We start from the raw sequence: 15884 nt of genomic DNA, 5'->3' as shown, positions 1-15884 counted from the left end.
AAAAACATGAAATTAAAAGAAATCAGAAAAAAAAAAGAGGAAATAATAATTCATTAGACAAAGATAATGGCTCTGCGACAAAGTAGAGTGAGGTCACATAGTAAACCCGTGAATTACGCGAAATTATAAAAGGTAACGGCATAGATATATAAATCTTGAGTTCGATTTATTTGCTACCTAAATGGTGCAATAAATGTTGTTGGCGCCGTAACTAACAATATATATGCTGATGTAGAAGATTTATTCGAATCCTTATTCGATAAATGAAAATGCTTCAAACTCGAGCCTCACAACCTAGAGTTCAAACATATATAAGTAAATTTAGCTAAAGATCGAATAATTACATGTACGCTCATTAAGTTTGATTAAATTCCGACTCATCTTAGAAACTTTGTATTTAGCTAGAAAAAATCATGAATTTTAGTCGACAACTATACAAGTAAGTGAATCTTTACGCATTTATTGTCTCAAAAATTGACTTGCATTTGAGTTGACATAGTCTTTAATTAATGATACAACGGTGTTTGAGTTATTTTTCTTTGTAAAGAAAAATGGGAAATTGAGTTAGTAGAATAAGAAGCTCATTTTTATATAATAGTATTATTATTTTATAATATAATGGAGTGTAATGAGTTAGTTGAACAGTGAGTCCACCAACTTAAAATATGAAAAAGTAAATGAGACTTTAAATTACGGACATCTTAAAATAACAGAAACAGAGGAAATAACTCAATTAAATAAGTTGCTATGATAATCAAATAAACTGAAATACTATAGTACTACTATAACTTATTTTAATGTGATAGAACCGAGTAGAGATACCGCTACACTATGTGAGAAGCATGTAGCATAGTAAACAATTTCAAGAAAATACCCGAACACAATGTTTTTGTATGTCTTGTTGTTGGCGAAGACAAAAACCCAAACCAGAAAAGGTGTGTTTTTTGAGCTCACACATAACAAGGTTTTGGTGTGTGTTGTGTGTGAAATTGAAGAGCCATTTTCATGCTTTGATACCCCACAAATTGGCAGATTCACATTTCACAGTTCACAGCTTTGTATAGCTGGCCATCACTTCTTTTTTCACTGTTTCTATCTATATTCGTGCAGATATACTAATTCTTTTCATTTTTTATTCATTCCCACAAATACATTTTGATTTGACATATAGTATAAAGTTGCTTCTAAAAGCATCAGCAGAGCGCAGAATTCTCGGCAGAATTACCCGTGAAATTCCTAAAAACACCTTCCTAAAAACACCTTCTGTCATGTTATACGGACTTCCCACTGTACTGTCACGTCATAAGGAATTCCCACTACACATTGGCGGACATCCCCAAGGACATCCCGAAGGACTTCCCACAATTAAAAAATTCACAAATTAACAAATTAAACAAATTCCGGAAGTAAGAAATTTACGGAATTAAATAGTCGATACGAATACGGAGAAAATGCAACCACTTTATTTGAAAAAAACATACTTCATTATTAAAAAAATACATAATTACTAAAAAAAAATTACATTATTAAAATAAAAACCGGCTTCTCACTCCTCGGATTCCCGGTCGCCGTCCCCCGCCGCCACCATCCCCCCGCCGCCACCATCCCCCCGCCGTCCCCGTCCGACATGTCTCCGAACCCCAAATCACGTCCGTGGGAGTCAACGCAATGGCGGACGTCCGCGCGGCGTCGCGACGGAATTCCGAGTAAACGCCGAGGAACTGCGGTGTCCTCGGCGAAATTACGTATCCGTGCCTACCATGCACAATGGCGGACGTCCTCCGCGGAATTCCGGCACGCTGGTCGGAATTCCGCCGAGACGGGCGACATTGCTAATGCTCTAATATATTGGCCAAATGGTTGGAAAAACTACTCCCCCGTCCCCCGTTCCACCTCAAGTGATCAATTTTCCATTTTAGGTTGTCACATCTCAAGTGATTGATTTATTTTTTTTAGCTAAAAACAAAACTTTAATCATCTCTTACTTTATTCTCTCTTTCTTATTTTATTCTCTATTTATCTCTCTTACTTTTTCCTCTCTTCTACTTTTTCCTCTCTCATACTTTACTATCTCCACTTTAACTCAATACATATCATTTTCTTAATTTCCGTGACGAAAAGAAATCCATCACATGAGATGGGACGGAAGGAGTATAAATTTTTGTCAAATGCTTAGTCGCCGCAGTTTTAAAAATAAATCTTAAAAATGTCGAACTATAACTTTATTCTAAACTAGTATTAACACCCGAGCTATGCATGAGACATAAGAGTTTCAAATAATGAATATAAAATATAATAAATATATAGAAAATAAGAATTGAAAGCAATATGGAGATTTAAAAAAACAGAAATGTACTTATCTTGACTCACTCAAATTGAAGAATTTACTACTCCCCAGTGAATGAAACATTTATGCAATTTTAATTTATAAAACATTTACTACTCCCTAGTGAATGAAACATTTATGCAATTTTAATTTATAAAACATTTACTACTCCCTAGTGAATGAAACATTTATACAATTTTAATTTATAATATAAGTGAAGTAAAAATAATAAAATTAATGACAAAAATAAGATATGTGACTAATGATCTAAGAGTATGAATTAATTAGAATAAGATATACAAATAAATAAAATATGTGTGAGTAAAGATGTTTATTGAAAGTGCTATGCAAGTCATTAATCCAAATAAAAGGCAAATTAATATATAAATTTAATAGCTTAATTTATAAAAAATTAAATTGAAAGCAATATATGGAATATTAAACATATCCACATTAAATATATGAATAATTTAAATCATATAAATTTAAAACTTCTTTGAGAAGTCAAGTTAGAAAATTTGTATTATCCAATAATCACATTTTAGTTGACTGTTTATTTCTTTCTTTTAATTTCAGACCATAGCATAACTTGATATACATTGTCAAAGACTAAACGATTTTTTTATATTGGAAAGAATAAATTTCTTACTTCCCTCCACATATACGTATAAAAAGTAAATTACTACTATCACTTAAAATAACGATAATATTTTATTCATCTTGTTTGTGTTGAATAATGTGAGAATTTACACTACTCTTTATATTAAGAAGTTATACAAACTTTATAAGTTAGATTTAATTTTAAATATATATATAACGTCATCTTATTCCTTAGTTTAATCTATAAACTTAGTAGTATTGTTTAATTAGAGCGAATTAAAATATAAGAACTAAAAACTTTAATTGAGTAAATATAGGATGAAAACTGTAAGCATTGCATATATGTGTTGTCGTTTAGCTTGTGAATTAATTTGGAGAAAAAGTATTGCAATAAATGATTAAATCTCAATTTTAACCTAAATAAATGGAAGGCAAACTAAACTCTCTAGCACAATTCCAATTTAACTCAAATATAAGTCTAATTAATATATAAATTTAATAACTTAATTATAAAAAAATTTAATGGTAGTGCACTATTTAAATGTGTTTTAAAACTTCTTCAAGAAGTTAGCATTTTATTGGGCTATTATTTGTCCTATTGTTTTTACCTTAAAAAATTATTTTTGAATAGAAGATACCTCATCTTTCCATTTTCCCTCCAAAAAGGGTATTAATCACTTTTCATCAAACTTGCACTTAAGATTACTATAGATATTCTCATGACTAAAAATTCTGATTTCATATCTATTATACTACTACTATGTTGTAAATTTGATGCCCATGTATTTTAATTTGATGGCACGACTGAGTTATTTATTAATTGTATTAAAAAATAAAATGAAGTATAATTCACAGGGAGTCCCACAATTATAAATATATTTTATATTAAATTCGATACAATTTCACTCGGTATTATACGGAGTACTTAATAAAAAAAATATTAAATCAAGAGTTACAAAAATTTAAAATTTTGAAAAATCTTTAGAATATATAAATTGGTTAGTGTGGGACAAACAATATGCCAAATTGGAGAATGAAACATACCAGCTACCCCAACTTCATTAGTAAGAGACCTATTGGGGAGTACTCCACGAGCAAAACCGTGAGGACTTTGCCCAGAGCGAACAATATCATACTAATATAGAGTTCAGGTGTGCATCACCGATCCCCAACAGTTAGCTTTACGAGTATATAAATAAACGGCAATTTTTTTCCGATTTGGATATGCGCAAGTTTTATCCTAAAACCATACTGAATGGTACTACTACGTTCTAGATTTTCAAATAAATTATATTAATTTTATATATATTAAAATAAATTTAAATTAAATTTTCAGATTTCGTGAACATAAAATTAAATGAATAAAGAATCTTTTTTTTTAAATTTAAATTTAATATAAATAATTAAAATAATAAATAATATTAATATTATGATATTTATACTAAAATAGATTTCATCATAATTCTGACCAATGAATTTGTGACCTAATATTTTATATAATTTTTAATTATGTACTATGGAAATAATTATAATTGGATTGCATTCCACCTATGCACTATTTCCTTTTTTGTCCGTCCCCAAAGAGTATGAACATTCCTTTTTGGAAATTCTCTTCTCTCTATTGAGGTGAGACTCATTCTCCAGTAACAATACTTAAAACATTTTCTCAGTCTATCTCTCTTACTTTACCAATAATGTATTGAAACTCGTACCAAGCCCAAAATTCATACACTTTGGGGACGGAGGGAGTAGTATTATTAACCCTATTTTATTTATCTTTCTACTTAATTTTTTATTTTATTAATTTTAGATTAATTTTTGTGTAATTTTAAATATAAACTACTACTCCCTCCGTCCCCGAATAAGAGTCGCTAATTTCTATTTTTGGTCGTCCCCCATTAAGAGTTACTTTTCATTTTTACCATAAATGGTAGTAGACCTCACATTCCACTAACTCACTTCACTCATATTTTATTATAAAACCAATATAAAAATGTAGGTCCCACATTCCACTAACTTTTTAACCAACTTTTCTCTACATTTCTTAAAACTCGTGCCCGGTCAAAGAGCGACTCCTATTAGGGGACGGAGGGAGTATTTTTTATGGGACCAAGGAGTAATAATATATGTGGCCTTATATAGCATAAGAATTAAAGGAGGTAGGGAGTGGGGTTGGTTGGGGTGTAGGAGGGTACACTTCTATATGAGTATATAGATAGATGAGTTAAATTTTGGCAGTAAAAGGCTGCAAATCCCAAGACAACATTTTGTGAATGGTCAGATAATATTTTAGACCTGTGGTAAAATCTAATCATCATAATTCATTTACTATTACTCCACCATGAAGACTCCTTTTTCTATACTTTTCTTTCTAATATTCTATTATGTTATTAATTGAATCATAGTCTTACATATCCCTTTTTTTTCTTCATGTTTTTAAGTGTGGGAGTATTTTACCCTTTGTGGATATGCAAAGTCTGTTAAATCAGTTATTTCATGATATACTCCTCCCTCGGTCCAATTAAAAATGAAATATTTTCCTTTTTTTAGTTGTCCCATTAAAATGAAATATTTTTAAAATGAAAATAACACTATCTCTACTTTTTCATCTCTCTTAGTTTACTCTCACCTCATTAAGAGCATTAGTAATGGGACGCCCTATAGGACGACCTATAGGGCGCCCTATGCACCGCCACATCATCATTTTATCCTCCTACCCTTCCACCTGCAGTGGGGCGCCCTATAAGCCGCCATAAGTATTTTCTTTATTTGAATATTTAAATAACTACAAAAATTGGAAAAAAAACCTTCATTTCATTTAAAATTAATACATTACAATACGAATTAAAAAAAATACGCATTCTCAACGACGGCGGTTACGGTCCCAAACTTCTTCAATTATGTCGTTCATGAGGTGAGCATGGTTTTGTTGGCTGCGCATTGAAGCCTGTCTAGATAGAACTTAATTGAAGCCCGTCGGTAATCCTCGAGCGTGGGGCGCGGTCGCCGTGACGGAGCTAGATCCACCTTCATCATCGGCCCAACCGGTGACGCTTCCACCTTCGTGTTCGACTATCATGTTGTGCAAGATTATGCACGCATACATGACTTTGGCGATGACTTCCTTGAACCAGAGACGCGCCAGCCCTTTCACTATTGCCCACCGTGATTGGAGCACACCAAATGCCCACTCCATATCATTCCGCGCCGCCTCCTGCTTTTGCGCAAATAAAACTCTCTTCTCACCCATTGGGCAGCTGATCGTCTTCAGAAAAACAGGCCACCTTGGGTATGCCATCGGCCAAGTAGTACCCCATGTGATATTGGCACCTGTTGGTAGTGAACTCGATGGCCGGCCGTTGCCATTGCATTACTCGGTGAATAGGATGGATGAGTTGAGGACGTTGATGTCGTTGTTCGACCCCGCTACACCGAAGTAAGCAAGCCAGATCCAGAGTCGATGGTCAGCGACGGCTTTGAGGATCATCGTCGGGTGGCTGCCTTTGTATCCACTAGTAAATTGGTCTCTCCACGCTGTCGGACAATTCTTCCACTCCCAGTGCATACAGTTGATGCTCACTAGCATCCCAGGAAAGTTGTGCGCCGTCTCGTGTATCTTTATCAGGCCCTGACAATCCACAACAGTCGGCTTTCGCAAATGTGTGTCGCTGTAAGCCTCCACAACTCCCCTACAAAATCTCTTCAGGCACTCGCGGCGAGTTGTCTCCCCGACGTGAAGGTACTCATCGAACATGTCCGTCGTGGTGCAGTAGGCCAACTGCCGGAGTGCAACCGTGCACTTCTGCAACGGCGTAAGTCCGGGTCTACCGATGCCATCTTCCCGATACTGGAAGTATTCATCACGTGACTCCAACGTCTGGACAATGCTGAGAAAAATATAATGATGCATTCTAAACCGGCGGTGAAAAACAGTCGGGCCTCACCGTGGTTGCTCGGCAAAATAGTCTGCAAATAGACGTTCGTGAGCTACGGCGTGGTCGCGGCGGACAAATGTCCGACGTCGAATAGGCCTGGGGATCTGCTCCGCCGCCGCCTCCTCCTCGCGCTGCATTTCGGCTAAGCAATCCGCCATTGCGTCATTAACGGCATCGAATAAGGCTCGAGTCAAGGTCCGACTAACGCCCTCCGAGGTACTCCAGTCGTCGTCGTGGTTCATTTTTGTTTGTGAGAGATGATCGAAATATTCGTATGGAAAGTGAGAGATGAGAGAAATGTTCGTATAAAAAATAGAATGAGAAACGAGGTTTAAATAGACATAAATTCGAAAAAAAATGAAAACGCGTTGCATCTTCCGCGTCGCCACAGTGGGCGGACGATGGCCTATCGTCCGCGTATCGTCCGCGGACGATCTATAGGGTGCGGACGATGCATCGGGCATCGTCCGCACACCCACAGTGGCGGACGATGGCGCGCCCGAGTCATCGAGCGGCTTATCGTCCGCCCCATTGCGGATGCCCTAACTCACAAAACAACACCACATAAAATCATGTGCCGATTCCCAAATGTTTCATTTTAAGTTGGGCAGATGGAGTAGAATATATATTGGATACCATTCGAAATATTATTTTTATTGAATTATTTATTTTATGCATGGATAAATTAATTTTCATCATATAAATAAAAATTTATTTGGAAACATAAGGTAATTGTCATAAAGAATACCAATATATAGTACTCCCTCCGTCAGTCATTAGGAGTCTCATTCCTTGGTGGCACGTGTTTTAAGAAATATGAAAAAAAGTGGGTGGAAAGAGTTAGTAGACTATGAGTCTCACTTATATATATTTATTTTAAATTAAATGTGAGTGAATTGAATTAATGGAATGTGAGGCCCTATTACCATTTATGGTAAAAGTGAACAAGGACTCTTATTCGCGGGCGAACTAAAATGGAAAAATGGGACTCCTATTCGCGGACGAACTAAAATGAAAAAATGGGATTCCTATTCGCGGACGAAGGGAGTACTTTACTAGATATAATTACCAAAAAGAGTATTAAATTTTACTATCAATGAGATTCTATATGTACGATTTTTATAATTTAGCAGTTCAAATTTAGGAGTATCATTTTGAAACGACACGAACTCTAAGTATTATACTATAAATTGAATAAGTACATAAATTGTAAAATTAGTTGAATATGACTTTTACTTTTTAATGAAGCATGACTAGATAACATTTAAGTTGAGAAGAGGATGCTTAGAGCATCTGTAACGTGGCGGGCCGGGCCGCAAGTCGCGAGTCCCGGCCCGTCCCATGCGTTACACGGAGGAGAGTCACGGCCCAGGCCGGTCCCGGGGCCGCGTTCCCGGCCTAGCGAGTGTCCCGCGTCTCGGCCTGGGACGGCGTTGTACAGTGACGGGCTGCAACTGGCGAGTCCCGGCCGTTACACGCTCCTCGGGTTGGGCCGCAACCGATTTTTTTTTAATTCGAAAATTTTTTCTATAAATACTTCTCCATTTTCATACACATTCAACTTCACATTCAACTTTAAATCCCTTCCTAGAATTCGAAAAAATGCCTCCTCGTCAAAGAATATTCGAAGATCAAATGTCCCGGTTGTTAGCAGAGGCGGTACCGGCAATCCAAGAAGAAATCAACAACGAAGTTGAACGCTACCAAGCTGCTATTCAAGCTTGGAACGAACAACAAACCCGGGTACCACGTACCCGGATGTATATTCACCGAGACCGTGAACAAGCTGCCTTGCGGCTTTTCACAGATTATTTCTCTAGAGATCCGCGATGGAGTGATCAGATGTTCCATCGCCGGTTCCGGATGCGGAGGCCTTTGTTCCTACGCATTGTCAACGCAGTTGTAGCTCGTGACCCATATTTCTGCCAAACTACCGATGCTGTGGGCCGGGAAAGTATATCGACGTTGCAGAAATGCACGCCTGCCATTCGTCAACTCACTTACGGAACTACATCAGATATGTTCGATGAGTATCTCCATGTAAGCGAGCTTATTGGACGGGAGTCCCTCGCTAGATTCTGTCGGGCAGTCGTCGAAGCATTCAAGGATACGTACTTGAGAAAGCCAACAACCGACGACGTTAGGAAGTTGATCGACATGCACGAGCGGGCCCACGGCTTCCCGGGGATGCTTGGAAGCATTTACTGTATGCACTGGCAGTGGAAGAATTGTCCAACGGCTTGGAGAGGACAATACACTAGCGGGCACAAGGGCACACATCCCACGATTGTGTTGGAGGCCGTTGCCGATTGCAGATTGTGGATCTGGCATGCCTACTTTGGTGTCGCGGGGTCCAACAACGACCTCAATGTGTTGAACGAGTCTCCATTGTTCAACGACTTGTGTGCTGGGCGAGCACCGAACGTAGAGTTCACGGCCAACCACCGTCGGTATAGTATGGGGTACTATCTGGCAGACGGGATCTACCCTCGATGGCCCGTGTTCGTGAAGACTATCACAGCTCCGACAACCGATCGGAGGGCAATGTTTGCCCAAAGGCAAGAGGCGGCTCGGAAAGATGTCGAGCGTGCATCCGGAGTCCTCCAAGCGCGGTGAGCTGTCGTGAAGGGAGCGGCCCGTGGTTGGCAGCGGTCAAACATTGACGACACAATATATGCATGTATCATAATGCATAACATGATCGTTGAGGACGAGCAAGATAACGCCACTTTGTGGAGCGACGATCCGCTCGCCAGCACCGGGAGTAACTACGTTGTCACCGATCCGCCCGTGCAGGGCCTTCCTCCCGACATCCGCAATGTCATGACCCGTTCAGCTGCGATGCGCCAAGAGGAACAACACACTCGCCTCCAAGCCGATCTAATCGAAGAAATTTGGACTCGCACCAACGTTTTCCATCATTGACGTTATGTTTTTATGTATTTTATTTTCAGTTTTAAAATTTATATGTTGTAATTTTGCAGTATTCGGTGAAATTAAATTTTCCGTATTATAAATTTCCGGCGTTTTTTATTTTACGTTCAAAATAGGTTGGAGTTGTGAATAGTGTCATTTATTAGTTGCGGCCCGAATTGCGGCCTGCAGGGTTACAGCAGTTGGGGCTTGGGCCGCTACTGTAGAGGAATGATGACGTGGAGGGGACTTGAGACCGGAAATGGAGACTGACATGCCCCAACTGTAGAGGAATGATGACGTAGAGGGGACTTGAGGCTGGAAATGGGGAAGGGGATTATTGATGCCCTTATACACAGTATAGTATTTAAGTGAATAGAGATGGAATCCAAATTTCATGTGTGTATATTCACCTCGTAGTTTGACTTGTACCTATCTTTTTCACACCTGGTCTTTCAATTTAATTAACGTACTTACTTTGGAGCCATGCAATTAAATTCCTTTAAAAAATGTCTTCTAGCTCACCTTTTACACTTTAGGAAGATACTATTAAATCCAAACTTTCCCAGCTTAATTTTTCAAAAATCACTCTCCATTTATGAAAAATAGTTTTATTCACCAAAATTAATTTACTTTCATGTAATCCATAAAACCTTTTTCACCGCTACTACTAACACCGATTTCAACTTTTTTTTTTGTTATACTCCTATTAATCATTTCACTTCTACGTTGTCTTCATTGATTATCTATTAACACAAATTTAAACTTTTCTTTTCTTATTTTATCATTTCAATATGAAATATTGAATACTATTGTCTTCGTCCCATAATAAGAGTCACATTTTGTTATTTTAGTCCGTCTCATACTAAGAGTCATATTGCACTTTTACCATAAATAATAAATAGGTTCCATATTCCACTAACTTACTTCACTCAATTCTAATATAAAATCAATATAAAAAATTAGAACTCATATTATACTAACTTCTTAACTTCACTATTATTTACGTTTCTTAAAATCAATACAACACCAAATATGACTCTTGTGATGAGACGGAGATAGTAGTACTGTACTCTAGTAGGAGTATTTAGAAAAAAATAAATATAAAAAACAAAAGGATGTATTGAAAAAGCTTATTTTTATGTGCCATCTTTTCAAATTCTCCACCTTTCTTTGACCCCTGTAATGAAAAGCCAATTAATACTCCTTTTACTCTCTGAAACTCTGTCACTGGCGGCATAACTCACTCCAACCCCAACTCTCCCACCACCTCCACCTCCACCTCCACCTCTCCCGCCGCCGCCGTGAATGAACTAACCAATTCAACCCACATTACTCTCCACAACAAAAAAAATGCACCATTCCCATCTCCCACCGGCCGCCACCCTCACCTTCCTCCTCCTCCTTTCCTCCTCCGCCGCCACATCACTCCCCCACCGCCGCCTCCTCCACCAGCCCCTCTTCCCCCTGGACCAGCCCTCCCCCATCTCCAACCCCCCCTTCCCCGCCCCCTCCCCCGAACCCCAACTTCCCAAATACCCCTTCTCCTCCTCCCTCCCCCCACCCGACCCCCTCACCTCCCCCCCCAACCCCTTCTTCCCCTCCGACTCCCTCCCCCCACCTCCCCCTTCTTCCTCCTCTTCTCCCACTTCCTCCGCTTTCGCCACATTCCCCGCCAATATCTCCTCCCTCGTCCTCCCCTCCTCCCACCACCCTTCCCACAAGCCCCTCAAGCTCCTCATCTCCCTCATCCTCTCCCTCTCCCTCCTCTCCCTCGCCTCCCTCCTCCTTCTCCTTCTCCGCCTCCGCCTCTCCCCCTCCCCTCCCCCCAAATCCGACAGCCTCCGCCTCTTCCCCCCCGACACCCCCCCCTCCGACTCCAAACCCCCTCCCCCCTCCTACCCCCTCCACACCCCCACCTCCTCCTCCTCCGAATTCCTCTACCTCGGCACCCTCTCCACCCCCCCCAACCAACCCAACAACCCCAACCTCACCTACCACCGCCTCGGCTCCCCGGAACTCCACCCCCTCCCCCCACTCCCCCGCCAGCTCTCCCGCCAAATCCCCCCGGAAAATCAAGAAAACGATGAAGGACAAGAAGAAGAAGAAGATGAATTTTTCTCCCCAAGAGGCAACAAAGCCACCGAATTCAACAAAAGCAGAAGCCTCAACTCCCTCCCCTTCAACTCGCCGGCCTACTCCATCTCGCCGGAGCGCAGCCCCTCCGTCGCCGCCAACGCCGCCAGCCCACAATCAAAATCCCCGGACAGCCTCGCCAGCTTCCCAGGCCCGCTCCGGCGATTTATCCCTCCGCCGCCTGCCCCGGCGTTCTCCCCGTTCTCGCCCTCCTCCACGGAGGAGGGCGGGACCACCACCCGAGACTGCTCCCCGCGCACCTCGAGCTTCTCGGGAGCCCCTCCCGCCCCCCCTCCCCCGGCCCGGCCGTGGGACGCCGCGGCCGGGCCCCCGGAGCTCGTGGCCCCCACCAGGAAAGTGGTGGGAGCGGACAAGGGCAGTTTGAGGAATTCGGAGGAGGTTTTGAAGCCGAAGTTGAAGCCTCTGCATTGGGATAAAGTGAGAGCTAGTTCAGATAGAGCTATGGTTTGGGATCAGCTCAAATCTAGTTCATTTCAGTAAGCAAATTTTACTATCTTTATTATAGAAATCACATGTTTTCATTGAATAAGTATATATGTAGCTAAATGTTAGTATTAGGAAATTAATGTACATTTATTTGGATATATATGATAGGTTGAACGAGGAGATGATCGAGACGCTGTTCATGGCTAATTCGAATGGTAACGGGAAAGACGGGGTTAGGCGCCAGTTGGTCGGGGAAGCCAGCCAGGAAAACCTCGTGCTTGACCCGAAGAAGTCTCAGAACATCGCTATATTGCTGAGAGCTCTGAATGTGACCGTTGATGAAGTTTGCGAAGCACTCGTTGAAGGTGAGGAGTGTGTTTTTATATCTCCTGTGTTTGCTTTGTTGGAAGGAATGGGATCCGATTCTTGTTTGGAGCATGGATTTGTGTGTGTCGAGATGTTTTTTGATCGTGGTTTTGAAGCATTGGATTCTAGTGCTCTCGTGTTTGTTGTTGTGAATGCTTTGTATCTCATACATTTGCTTTGTCGAAAGTATTGAGATTCATGTTTGGAGCATGGTTTTGTGTATCTCGAGATGTTTTTGATCATTGTTTCGAAGCATTGGATTCTTGTGCTCTCGTGTTGGTTGGTGTTGCTTCTTGCTCGTTGTCATGCAGTGACTACAGCCAAGCGGTCTATTTAGCTGCCTCGTTTGCTTTTGTTTCTTGTGTTTCGATTGTTTCTTTGCTGGTTCGTCTCTGTTTGCTGCTGCTTCTTGTGCTATACTCTCTTGATTATTTTGATGGAAATATGTAACGATAAGAAAATCATGTTTGTATAAATGTGAATAATGAGAGGGTTTAGCCGATCATTGTTCTGTGTTTCTAAAGTTCTGGTCCCTTGTTGCTCGTTTGCCTCGATGAAACAGGAAACGCGGATGCACTGGGGAGCGAGCTTCTTGAGAGTTTGTTGAGGATGGCGCCTACGAAAGAGGAAGAGCGTAAGTTAAAGGAATTCAGGGACGAATCACCATTCAAACTTGGTACCGCTGAGGCGTTTCTAAAAGCAGTACTCGATATACCTTTTGCGTTCAAGAGGGTTGATGCGATGCTCTACACTGCCAACTTCGAGTCGGAAGTCGAACACCTCAAGAGGTCGTTTGACACGCTAGAGGTATATCTACTCAACTCGCTGTTTAGATGTAGGGTTGGTTAGGTCAAAGGCGAGTGTCATTCGGATAAAAATCTGAACTTATATGCGAACGACATTTTGGTGTGGTTTTCCGGTTTTGGTTCGGTTATGCTTGTTATATCTGCTAAAGTGTGTTGATCTCGACGCGTTTTCGTTTCTTGTATTCAGTTGGCTTGTAAAGAACTCAAGAGCAGCAGAATGTTCCGAAAACTGCTAGAGGCCGTGCTCAAGACCGGGAACCGAATGAACGTCGGGACCAACAGGGGTGACGCCCATGCCTTCAAGCTTGACACGCTTCTTAAGCTCGTAGATGTGAAGGGTGCGGATGGCAAGACTACACTTCTTCACTTTGTCGTCCAAGAGATCATCAGGGCGGAAGGTGCACGCCTATCTGGTGTCGACCAGAATCCGACCGCCCCGATGCCCACTCTCCAAGACGAAGTGGAGTACCGGAAGCTAGGTCTTCAAGTCGTCTCGGGATTGGGCGGAGAGCTCACGAACGTGAAGAAAGCCGCTGCCATGGACGCTGATGTGCTCAGCAACGACGTTGCAAGACTAGCCGCTGGGGTTTCGAAGATCACCGAGGTGCTCAAGCTGAATGAGGAGCTCCCGTCGAAGGAGAGCAGCCGGAGATTCTCTGACTGCATGAGCGAGTTCTCGAAGAACATGGAGACGGAGATAGTGAACGTCCAAGCTCAAGAGGGCATAGCGCTCTCGATGGTGAAGGGTTTGACCGAGTATTTCCACGGCGACTCGGCTAAGGAGGAAGCCCACCTGTTGCGGTTGTTCATAGTCGTCCGCGACTTCCTCTCAACTCTCGACCGAGTCTGCAAGGACGTTGGCAAGATCAACGAGCGCGCCATGATGAATTCGGGCCGGCCGATCCCGATGCCCGCGGCTCCCAGCCTCCCTCAAGTCTTCCCCACATTCTACGAGAGACCACAGAGTAGCTCCTCCGACGGTGAGGATTTTTCGTCGGAGTAGCGCCCAGGCCTACCGCGGGTGAAACGACAACGTCTTCGGCAATTCCTCCGTGTATTTTGTTGGATGCAGCTTCGAATTAAGTTTTTTTGAATAGAATTGTGTGATGCAGAAATCAAGTGTTTCTCCTCTTTGCGTGATGGAGAAATGTTGTAGGGGAATTTGTCAATTGGTTTATATGTAATATTGTAACATATGCTAAGTGACTTTATTATACTAGTAATCAATTGGTCTCAACCCGCAACTTTCTAATCTACAAACCCAATCATGAGCTGCAATGACCTGTCCAGTTTTGCATAACCCATATATCAAGTGGAGAATCATAACACCATTAGGCTCGCAAACTTTTAAATCCACAACCTTTTGGAATAATTTCACAGCTTCCGCCTCCTTACCCTCTAAAAATAATCCTTTAATGAGAGGGCAGATTGTCACAGCATCTGGTTGGTAAACACTCTTAAAAAAGGCCATTATAGCAAAACCAGAGTATATATCTTTCAAGTGACAACAACAGTTAACCGCAATATTCATAGTGTACATATTAACAGGGAAGCCCATCTGAAGCATTTCATCGAACACGTTAAGTATGCACAAACTCTCGATTATATTTTATAGATAAAATAGTTTGAATGTAAATATATTGAATAATTGAAATTTTGTTCAAAGTAATAGTACTATTAATTATTTTCTTAATTATATAACAAAATAAAGTATTACTATTTTCTTAATCAATTTAATAAAATCTGAAAAAGCAATAAAAAATCATGAGAATCTCGAACCCAAACTCAGTAAATGAAATCAAAGAAAAGAAAATAAATCTACTCCAATTGTTTAAAGTGATTGAATAAAGGCATAAAAATAATTTAAAGGCATAAAAATAATTTAAAGGCATAAAAATAATTTAAAGGCATCCAATTGTTACATTAAAGTGTTCGAATAACAGCATGAAGTAAAGAGAAAAAAAAAACAAAAACAAAGGCAACATACAAAAGGTGAATAATGTAACGCTGGAACGAACATAATTAGTTACTAATTTGGTCAACACACACTTTACCTTGACCGTTGAATTTTAACGAGATTCTTAATTTTAGATCATAGTAATATATGAGTAGCGATCAATTGCTAACTCACTCTCTAGTTACTAACTACAACTAATTTAAGACCATAAGATTTTAGAAATCTAGTGGTCTAAAATTTGCCACTTGTAATTTTCGTTTTTATTAATTAAATCAAAAAAGATAAAAAAAACTACAAAATTAGGGTTTTGGATGAAAATGTCAATATAGTGTTTTGAAAATATGAACACAATGTTTTGCTTATGTAAACACATTGCTTTAAGAATGACATTCTACATT

General features: G+C 40.4%; 1 protein-coding gene across 1 annotated transcript; it reads left to right on the top strand.

The window, feature by feature from the left end:
- The first annotated feature begins 10098 nt into the window (after nucleotides 1–10098).
- Nucleotides 10099–14766, top strand: LOC121774578 (formin-like protein 1). The gene is made up of 5 exons (XM_042171424.1): nucleotides 10099–10137; nucleotides 11251–12407; nucleotides 12526–12722; nucleotides 13286–13530; nucleotides 13717–14766. The coding sequence occupies exons 1-5, from the start codon at nucleotides 10099–10101 to the stop codon at nucleotides 14530–14532; spliced, it is 2454 nt and encodes an 817-aa protein (XP_042027358.1). The 3' UTR covers nucleotides 14533–14766.
- The last annotated feature ends 1118 nt before the right edge of the window (nucleotides 14767–15884 follow it).

The sequence above is a fragment of the Salvia splendens genome, chromosome 17 (assembly GCF_004379255.2).
Source record: "Salvia splendens isolate huo1 chromosome 17, SspV2, whole genome shotgun sequence".
Classification (NCBI taxonomy): Eukaryota; Viridiplantae; Streptophyta; class Magnoliopsida; order Lamiales; family Lamiaceae; genus Salvia; species Salvia splendens.
The sequence above is the reverse complement of the archived record's forward strand: the minus strand, read 5'-3'. Positions and strand labels throughout refer to the sequence as shown.